Source organism: Pseudozyma flocculosa (genome assembly GCF_000417875.1).
Source record: "Pseudozyma flocculosa PF-1 unplaced genomic scaffold scaffold00015, whole genome shotgun sequence".
Classification (NCBI taxonomy): domain Eukaryota; kingdom Fungi; phylum Basidiomycota; class Ustilaginomycetes; order Ustilaginales; family Ustilaginaceae; genus Pseudozyma; species Pseudozyma flocculosa.
The window spans coordinates 409,558-419,181 of record NW_006920883.1 but is presented as its reverse complement, the minus strand read 5'-3'; the positions used below and the strand labels follow the sequence as shown (position 1 = coordinate 419,181).

At 62.8% G+C, this 9,624-nt stretch overlaps 5 protein-coding genes across 5 annotated transcripts in view; 3 read left to right on the top strand and 2 right to left on the bottom strand.

Annotated features, from left to right (window-relative positions):
- The window catches only part of PFL1_04623 (uncharacterized protein), a gene marked incomplete at both ends in the record, with an annotated part of 1,805 nt that extends 1,058 nt beyond the window's left edge, over positions 1-747 (top strand). The window contains one exon of the mRNA XM_007882149.1: positions 40-747. Within this exon, the coding sequence (XP_007880340.1) occupies positions 40-747 (708 nt within the window). The remainder of the gene's footprint in view (positions 1-39) is intronic.
- Positions 748-852: 105 nt separating this feature from the next.
- PFL1_04622 (uncharacterized protein) lies at positions 853-1,835 on the bottom strand (the record flags this gene model as incomplete). The annotated part of the gene is made up of 2 exons (XM_007882148.1): positions 853-1,187; positions 1,292-1,835. The coding sequence occupies 2 exons, from the start codon at positions 1,833-1,835 to the stop codon at positions 853-855; spliced, it is 879 nt and encodes a 292-aa protein (XP_007880339.1).
- A 1,149-nt stretch (positions 1,836-2,984) lies between these two features.
- On the bottom strand, positions 2,985-3,747 carry PFL1_04621 (uncharacterized protein; the record flags this gene model as incomplete). Its single annotated transcript, XM_007882147.1, has 2 exons — positions 2,985-3,522; positions 3,671-3,747. 2 exons carry the CDS (start codon positions 3,745-3,747, stop codon positions 2,985-2,987), a joined length of 615 nt encoding a protein of 204 aa, XP_007880338.1.
- Positions 3,748-5,240: 1,493 nt separating this feature from the next.
- Positions 5,241-6,522, top strand: PFL1_04620 (uncharacterized protein; the record flags this gene model as incomplete). Its single annotated transcript, XM_007882146.1, has 3 exons — positions 5,241-5,243; positions 5,523-6,198; positions 6,308-6,522. The coding sequence occupies 3 exons, from the start codon at positions 5,241-5,243 to the stop codon at positions 6,520-6,522; spliced, it is 894 nt and encodes a 297-aa protein (XP_007880337.1).
- A 2,462-nt stretch (positions 6,523-8,984) lies between these two features.
- Positions 8,985-9,624, top strand: part of PFL1_04619 (uncharacterized protein) — a gene marked incomplete at both ends in the record, with an annotated part of 2,662 nt that continues 2,022 nt past the window's right edge. Inside the window, one exon of the mRNA XM_007882145.1 lies at positions 8,985-9,590. Within this exon, the coding sequence (XP_007880336.1) occupies positions 8,985-9,590 (606 nt within the window). The remainder of the gene's footprint in view (positions 9,591-9,624) is intronic.

Here is a 9,624-nt window from a genome sequence, read left to right as displayed (position 1 = left end):
CACGCGGGCGACAGCAGCGCAAGCGGCGTGCGCTCGCAGCAAGTCGGCGGCCAGCCAAGCCCGCGCTCGGGCGACTCGCCGTATGCATCAGCAGCAGAGCCATCGTCGTCGTCGGCGGCGGCGGCAGGCGGTCATCCATCGGACGGCGTGTTTGCCACGCCAAAGCTGCCATCGAGGGCCAGCCTGACGTTGCGGCTCAAGAACAAGGTCAGCGCGCCTGCCACGCCGGCGTCGATCCTGGGCGTCGACGCACCTCCGCCGATGATGACGCCGCTGCCGCTGTCGCGCTCCCGGCGGGGCACGCTGACATCGACGCCGTCCGGCTTCCCGATGCTCGACCCGCTGCTGGCATCCCCCATGACACCCGCCGGCGGCATCGGAGGCCCCATGACGCCGTATCCTCCCACGCCCTCGTCGACCGCGTTTGGCGGTCAGTACTTTGGCTCGCAGGCTTTTGGGTGGAACCAGCGCGCCTCGTTTTCCGACGGCGCTGCGGGCGCCTTTGCTGTGCCGAGGAGCCGAACCGCCTCGATGGCGGGCCTCGGCGTGGGGCCGGGTGGCGCCGGGAAGGGTGGCGCCGACGTTGACGAGCAGGCAGAGGCCGGCCTGCCGCTGCGGATGCCCGGCGCTGTCAACTACAAGAACGTGTGGTACGCGCCCGGATCGGCGGGCAGCGGCGGCGCAGAGGCCGGCAGCGGTGGAGGCGCCAACCGCGGCGCCAAACGGATGCGCAAGTGGAAGGTGTAGCACGTAGGGCGCCGACGGTCCGTCCCCCTCTTCCTCGTTCCGTCATCGTATAGCGCAATGGTCGCGGCACGGCGCGCGATTGCGAATCTATCCTATTGCGAGCCTCTACCGAGTCGCTGTGAGCTGCTCGAGGATGGCGCGGCAGGCCGTCTCGACCATGAGGGCCATTGACACGGAGACGTCTTCGCCCGCGTCGAGGCAGTGCTGGACCTCTTGGCGGAGCGGCTCCGGGAGCGAGTGCGGCTGCGCCTCTTCGTCGCCCTCGAGCAGGACCAGGTCCGGTATCGGCCCGCCGTCTGCCTGCTCCTGTCCCGGCACGGGCGGGGCGGGCGCGCCCGAGTCGAGCTGCCCGTCGACAAAGACGTTGCGGTGCGCCTCGACGTAGGCGGGCCAGACGACCGATTCGAAGTAGCCCGGGGGATCCTGCCATACGGTCCCCTCTGCGCAGCGAGGCGTCCGAGTCGAGCAGGCGCGGCTGTCAGACGGATGGCTCTGTCATACCGATGGCCGTCCTTTGAAAGGGAAGGCCACGACCGAGACTCACCGGCAGTGGCGTAGCCGTTGCGCTCCTCTCTTCGCTTGAGGAGCATGTCCCTCCGCACCCGGAGAAAGAGCCGGACGTCGATCTCGTCCCTGCACCGCGCGTCGTAGTAGAGCAGGAACCCATCCGCTAGCACCACGTCCCGCCTCCTCCTCCCGGCCTCGTCACCCTCGTCGCCGGCGGCGTCTCGGAAACTTTCGATCCACCGTCGCTCCTGGCTGGACGGGATGGGACAGGGAGGCTGCTTGTTGAGGTGGTCGTGGCTGCTGAATTGCGGGGGCAGGCGCCGGTGCGTCTTGATGTAGCGCAGCGTCTCGTGCATCCGCGCGTAGTCGATGGCGGTGCGCGGTGCGTCCCAGTCGCGCTCGCCGCTCTCGGGGTGCAGCGGCAGCGTCGCCTCCGGTGGCGCAAAGTCGTCCTGGTGCAGGATAAACGAGGGCGTGTGCGACGCGAGCAGAAGGCGCAGGATGTGCTTGGACAGCGTCGTCTTGCCGCTGCACGTCGCCCCGCCCACGCCGACAATCAGCGGCGCTGCGTCGTCCGTCATCCTGCGTGGGTCAGGGTGGTGGCGTGTGGTGTAGCGAAATGGAGAGTGCAAGCTGGCGCGGCGTGATGGCGGTGGGAGGATAGGAGGGGCGACACGAGAAAGAAGCAGGCGGGGTGAGAAGGCGAGGCGAGGCGAGGGCCGGGCTTCTTCCCATGACGACCCCACCGGCGGTCGGGCCAGCTTGCAATTTTCGACTCGACTCGACGCGACCCAACCTGGCTCAACTTGGGTGTTTCAAAGGGCTGAGCAACAGGCACTACTGAAGGCCTGTCGTCAAGAAGTGCAAAAGACAAGCTCACTTCACTCACCCACATCAGCAACAGGTGGGCCCCTAAGGCATCTCATCATGTTGGCAGCAAACCACAACCTGAAATCATGCTGAGGTCTGCAGCAACATCAGGGGTTCCCCCCTTGGAGCCAGGCTTGACAAGAACAACTGTCCACCTGACTGCAGCCTGCAGCTCTGCTACAAGCTGTGCACCAAGATGTACATTTGCATCAGGAGCTAGCTGCAGGGGCATCTTGGGGTCCTGGGTGATCAGATCCTCTGCATCTTGCAACAGGGGACAGAGGAGTACCTTGCCTGTGCCATCATCTTGCTGATCAACATTGATGCAGGCCATAGTCATTGTTGTCATCAAGACTTTGCTTGTGGCAGTGCCTGCATGAGCCCTTTCAAAACCAACATGCTGCTGATGTTCTGCATGAAGCTGATGCAAGATCACCCGTGCCTGCTAGACTGCGCTTCAAGCAACAATCGCAGCGGTCCCCTCCACTTGACCATCACTCAAACCCAACAGCGTCCAGTCGTCGCCGTCGCTTTGCCAACAGCACGCCGTCCCACTCATTGCGCCCAAGGGACGCCGTCGATGTGGATCAGCGACAGCCTTCCAACCACGCTGTCGCTCTGGAGAACAAAACACGACCGGCCCCACAATCATCTACGAATCGACGCAGCAGGGAGACGGACAGGAGGGTGGGGTGACGATGCGGTGCGCATAGGTGTGGCGTTGAGTGCTGATGCCAGCGGGTAGTTGGCAGTGTTTTTGTGTGGACGATGCTGTACAGTGGGGAGGGTGGGGAAGAGGGAGCCTAGGGATGCCGGAGCCGTCGCAGACGAGCGGCGCGCTACGTGCGCCGCCGAGCCGCTTAGCGGTACCTGCGCAGCTGGAGCGTGTCGCGGTGGCGGATGACCGAGTTCTTGCCGCCCTTGGCAGTGTTGTTGAAGCGGTGGCCCTTGTTCTGGCCGCGCGACTTCTTGCCGGTGGCGGTGAGGCCACGGTTCTCGCGGCGCTTGTGGACGGCCTTGGCGATCCAGCTGATGCGCGGGTCGCGGCGGATGGCCTTGTGGTTGGGGTCGACGCAGATGACCTCAAAGTACTTGTAGACACCGTCCTGGTTGATCCAGTACGAGTTGAGGATGCGCAGGTTGCCGCACTTGCGGCCAACGCGCTCCTCGGCCGTGGCGCGGAGCGAGCGCTGGTACTTGAGCTGGTTGACACCCTGGTGCACGGGCTTGCCGTAGGTGGCGCCCTTGGGAGCGGGCTTCTTGCGGTTGCCGCGGCGGACGCGGATGCGGTAGATGACGTAGCCCTGCTTGGCCTTGTATCCGAGGCGGCGAGCCTTGTCGGGTCGCGAAGGTCGCGACGCCCGGTGGATGACGTTCAGCTGGCGGTACTCCCAGCACCTGAAGAGGGGCGGAGCGGGGCGAGGCGAGGCGAGCACGAGCACAGGGGCGCAGCGAGTCGACGGTGTGAGCGCCAAGTCCCGTGATGTCGTCGATCGTCGCCGTCGCCATAGTCGAGGATCGCGGCGGCGGCTCGCGAGGCACTCACCTAACACGGAGAAGGAAGCGGAGGACATCGCTCTGCTTCTTCTTGTGGAGCTCCTCGACGTACTTGTAGGCACCCATCTGTAAGACGCGTCAGCGACGACGAGCGCAGGAAAGGCGAGGGCAAAAGGGGGAGAGGAGAGCGAGGACGAGCAGCAAGGGAATAGAGCCAAATGCAGCGGCAGCGGCAGCGAAGAGCGAAGCCAGCCAGCCGGCAGACAAGAGGAGGTAGACCAATGTGCAATCCGAACAGTCAGCACGAGCTCTCAAGCAATCGTGTGAACAGAGGACGGAGCAAGGTGGGGCAACAGGCCCGCCGTCGTCGCTGCCGTCGTCGTCGTTGTCGTGTCGTGCGTCACGGTACTGGAGCCTCGAGGCCGGGACGATTCCATCCGGGGCCTCGATAGCGAACCTCGATGTGAGGCTGCATCGACGCTTTACTAGGCCACGAGAGCGTTTCAAGGCGAGGATGCGATCAAGGCTCCGTTGTCCTGATCCCAGCCAGCTGAGTCCGAACCGTCCCATAATCGTAGTCGTGCTCTCCGCGTCCGAATGCGCCGCTCTGAGGCCGTGTCCGCTAACCCAACGTTTCCCTGCCGTCCGTCCCGACCGCTCATAGCTGGTCTTCCGTATCCGTTCCTGGAGAGAGCAAGCGGCGGTCTATGCATGATCGAGGCAAGAGCGCCCTTGGCCGAAGAGGTGTGGGGTGACGAGCTGACGGGTGTCGACAGGTATCACAACGAGGCTGGCGGGCGGAACTGAGCCGCAAATGCGTCGAGACGAAGGTCGGTCGATGGAATGCTACGGCATCATGGCGGGTCGAGACGGGTTTCGCCGGACCGATCCGAGGGCGACTGCGACGGCGACGAGGACGACGACCACAACGACGACGGGGCCATTCCGGACGGAGGCTGGCGATGTGCTGGAGTTGTTGGCGGCGCTGAGGCGATGTCGAATAGCTCACCTTGACAGATTCTTGAGGTTGGGATAGGGGATGAGGGGGAGGTGGGCGTGGTAGAGTCAAGACGACGTCGACGGCGGCGGCGACGAGAAGGTGCCGGCCTGCGTGCCCGCTCGTTTGCCCTTCCCAGCCAGCCCGGCCCAGCCCAGCCCGGCCCAGCCCAGCCCGGCCCAGCCCAGCCCAGCCAGGCCAGCAAGCATCTGCCTCAGAGCGCCGTGCTCGTCGCCGTCGAGGGCTGCCGCTTCCTCCTCTGTGCAAATTTCGAAAATCGCCTGGCTCCTCTCGGCTGCGAGGATTGGGGCTGGTCACGCGTCGCTGGCAGCTTCGGCCGAGCTGCAGGGGCTGCAGCCGCCCCTTTTCGGCCCCGAGATCCGGCCTCGAGGCGAAATTTCCAAATCAGCGCAAAGAGGCGCCCCCGGCATCTTCTGCCTCGAAGTTGAGCCTGGCGACTGGCTGCAGGCGGGTCCGGTGCCGGAGGACGGCATCCTCTCGCTGGCTGGCGGGCGGTCGGGCGGGCGGCGCGGGCGCTACCCGTTGCGACATTGGCACGTCCTCCTGTCCGACCACCAAGCATCCTTGCTCGTCCCCCCTCCCCCCTCAAGAATATTTCAAGATGGTGAGTGCAGCATCATCGACGACGACGGCGACGACGACGGATCGGTCGCGGACCGGCATCATGATCGCTCCGAGGTCCTGGGCGTCTTGTCCGGGCGACGAATTGGAAGAACCGACATCGCACACGGACGACGATGACCTCGATGGCCTACAACGACCCATCGATGATACGACGTTGCCACGCCGACGTCCAACACCCATCGCTCGCGACGACATCCTCTGACCCTTGCCACGCTTGTCCCACGCCTCGCCGTCGACCGCCGCGTCCGCCCACCCGCAGCCTTTCACCAAGACTGTCAAGTCGAGCTCGTACTTCTCGCGCTACCAGGTCAAGTACCGCCGCCGTAGGGAGGGCAGGACCGACTACTACGCCCGCAAGCGTCTCGTCTCGCAGGCCAAAAACAAGTACAACGCCCCCAAGTACCGCCTCGTCGTTCGCTTCTCGAACAAGTACGTCACCTGCCAGATCGTCCACGCCAAGATCCAGGGCGACTTTGTCCTCACCCAGGCCTCGTCCAAGGAGCTGCCTCGCTACGGAATCAAGCACGGCCTTGCCAACTGGACCGCCGCCTACGCCACCGGCCTCCTCGTCGCCCGCCGCGCCCTCACCATCCTCGGCCTCGCCGACAAGTACGAGGGCGTCACTGAGCCCGATGGCGAGATGACCGAGACCGAGCCCCTCGGTGACGACGAGCCCCGCCCCTTCAAGTGCTACCTCGACGTCGGCCTCAAGCGCACCTCGACCGGATCCCGCGTCTTCGGCGCCCTCAAGGGCGCGTCCGACGGCGGCATCTTCATCCCTCACTCCGAGAAGCGCTTCCCCGGCTACGACCCCGAGTCCAAGGAGCTCGACTCGGAGCTCCTCCGCTCCTACATCTTCGGAGGCCACGTTGCCGAGTACATGGAGAGCCTAGAGGAAGAAGATGACGAGAGGTTCAAGAAAGCGTTTTCGTCGTGTGAGATGACTTTTGCCGCTTCCAGACACGATTTCCCAAGCGTTTTGGGCCCTAGACTGACCGAGATGTGTCTGCTGCCTTCCCCCGCGCCTTCCTTCGTCGCCAACAGACCTGGCCGACGACATTGGATCGGACGACCTCGAAGAGATTTACGAGAACGCCTACGCCGCGATCCGCGAGGACCCTTCGTTCAAGCCGACCGAGAAGACCAAGGACTGGGCCGCCGAGTCGAAGAAGTACAAGGAGACCAAGCTCAGCTACGAGCAGCGCAAGGCCAAGATCCAGACCAAGATCGAGGCCTTCAAGTCCGGCCTCGAGGCCTAAGCTTGTCGACTTCGCTCGTCACCGTGATCGCCTTTCCCCACCGCACTATTCCCAGGGCCACCAGCACGCCCTCTATGTACTTTGTCCATCCGGCTCTCGCCGCCGCATCAAAATCCACACGTCTCGCACGACGCAAGTGCGCCCCCATGCCGACTTGAGAGATCCTGGTGTGTTGCGATGCGTGTCGAATCCTGGTGTGTTGCGATGCGTGTCGATCGCGAAATTGGCACACTTGCCGACCTCGTCCACGCGCGCCTATTTTTTTCCTCGCTCATGATCGAGGTCTTATCTCGGCGACCGTGTCACCTCCAGGCCCTCTACGGCCGACGCTATCTTCCGTCGATGTCGCGCGGCGCTCGACATCTGGCCTCCAAGGGTCGGTTTCAGGCCTCGTCGAGCTGGTTTGTCGCGTCTCTCTTCTGGCTTCCCGCTCGGTGTTGTGCTTTCTGTGTCCCCGGCACAGATGCTGCCGTCCGACGATGCGCAGGATACCCTAGCTCGGCCATCATCCTCGATGTTTGCCCTGGTTCCTTGCGCCGCTGTAGGTCCGCAGGCTTCCAGAGCGTACGCTGGGCACGGCCAACGCAATGGCGCTTGTCTCGAAGAGCCTGTCGAATCAGAGCGCGTTCGCTCGAGACATCTGCGGCTAGACAGATCTGCCCATTCACCCCGCAGGGCACCAAGCGGAGAGTGTCCCTGATGCAGGAGCAAGCTCTTGAATGATGATCAAGTGGAGGGGGCTTTTCAAGTCTAGCAGATGCAAGTGTCAGCCTCATGCATCCCATCAGCAGCATGTTGTTCTGAATGAGCTCATGGATGTACTGCTGCAAGCATCAATCAGGTCTACCATCAAGCTGCATGTACCAGCAGCAACAAGGGCAAAGGGTGGCAGCTAGCATCAAGAACCTGTGCCAGCAAGATGATGGCACAGGCAAGTACCTTCTGTCCTCTGTTGCAAGATGGCTGGTCATCTAGAGACCTTGCCAGCACAGCCAACAAAGGGGTGGTGAATTCCTCCTTCACTTCTCAAGCAAGCATGATCTTGTTCTGATCTGCTTCACCTGCTTGCTGATGGATCAAGAGGATGTGCAAGCACTCTGGCTCAACAGGCATGCAAGAGCTTGCTACAATCAACAAGTACAATAAGCTGCTGGACTGGATCAAGGCCAAGAGCAACCTGAAAGCAAAACTTGACCAGAACATCTGCCACTGCAAAAACAAGCTGCCCCAACATTGGCAGTTGCATGGTGGGGGACAGCTTGCAGGGAGCTGCCTTTGAAGATGTTGTGATGCAATGGCACCATCTCGCAGGTGGCAACAGAGTGTCGCTGCGGTACCAGGATGCCCTGACGGATGACGGAGAGCTCGACAAGGTTGACAGTCGGTGAGAATGCTTTGGCAGCGTTGAGCTGGCCAGAAAGGCCGCTCCAGCCTTTGCCAAGTCCCTTGTTTGGGAAGAAGTCGCGCACGCCGTAAAAAGCCGCAAGCGTCGCCATCGTGCTGTCGATGAGAGCATTGGTGAACGTCTCGACTGGGATCCTGTCAAGGCGGGCCCTGGCCGGGAAGGGACCGTGAGGGACAAGGGCGGTGTCAAAGGTGATGGCATCGCCGGTACGCCTGCGGTCATAGTCGAGCATGAGTGCTCTCCATCGAGCTTCTGTGACGTTGACTAAGTTCCTGGCCAAGTAGTTGGCGGTACAGCCAAGGCACCGGCCATTGCAGGAAAGGCTCTTGCAGGGGAAGAGGCCAAAGCACTGCTTGCAACAGTGCACCATCATGTAGTAGGTCCATCACCGGACCAGGAGCAAAGTTGCAGCGCTCTCCAGGTGTCACCTGTGTAAGAGAGAGAAAGAGTGTGCACTATGAGCTGGTCAGTCTGATTGATTGGGAAAGACTTGGTGTTTGTTTTGATGGCCTGGATGGACCACCAGCCCACAATGCTTGCATAGTGGAAAACCCACCTCAACTTGGAAGACTGACCTGTGTCCTGCAAAGTGGCAGCTTCTAACAAGAGAGCAGATTGTGGCACACACTGGGCTTGCAACAGCTGAGGTATCCATGCATAGAGCTGTCAACTGCCCTTCAGCAGCCATGACGGTACAGCAGCTTGGAAGCTGAGTGGCTGTTGCAAGGCTTGATGAACCACTAGGCCTGCTGCAAGCTTGCTGAGTATCAGACTAGGTCAGACTCAGGTGCGCACCTCACTCGAGTGGTGGGTCACCTTCAAGCGCTTGCTCCGGGAGTCGGGTCAGGCTGCTTGCTGTTCAGGTGAAATTTTTGGAGGCGCGCCTCTAAAAAGTGGGGAAAGCTTCCAGCCGCCTTGCCACCTGCATCCCTGCCATCCTATACCCTCGACGTTCTCGACGCCGACGCATCGTTCGCTCTTCTCATCGAACGCTCCCTCGACCTCAGAGACTCCGTTCGCAGCTGGGCCTTACCGACGGGCATCTCCTGGGACGACCATGGCGAGCGCCCAGTTCGACGATGCAGACGAGGGGGCCCTGCTTTCCGGCGATCCGCAACAGCAGTACCAAGAGCAGCTCCACCATATCCGCGACACGCAGGACCTGACGACGCAGCAGCGCAACGAGATCCGTGAGCTCGTCCGCGACAACTCGGACATCGACGAGGACGACGAGGATGACGAGTACCACGACGACCGGGACTACGACGACCGGGACGACTACTCGGAGGACGAGGATCTGACGCGGATAGGCCGGGTCGAGGATGCCGACTGGGAGATGGCGCGGGGCGACTTTACCAAGCAGTTCAACCGCTCCCGGCAGCTCGCCTCGGTCGTGCTGCCCGAGGCGGGCAGGAACGGCTCGGCATCCCGGAGCGGCGCAGGTGCGACTGGGGGTAGCGTGCCCCTGCCCGCCATGAACCGCCCGCGCAAGAAGGCGGCAGCGCCGTCGGCTGGGGCCAAGGCCAACGGCGGTGGTGGTGCGGCGGCAGCGGCGGCAGCGGCGGCGGCGGCAGCCTCTTTGGGTCCGGGCTCATCGAGCTCGGCGGCCCACGCCGACAAGACGTCTGCGCAGCTGGCGGCACTGTCGAAGCTGGCGTCCAAGGTGCGGATCTCGGAGTCGTACGACCCGTCGCTGG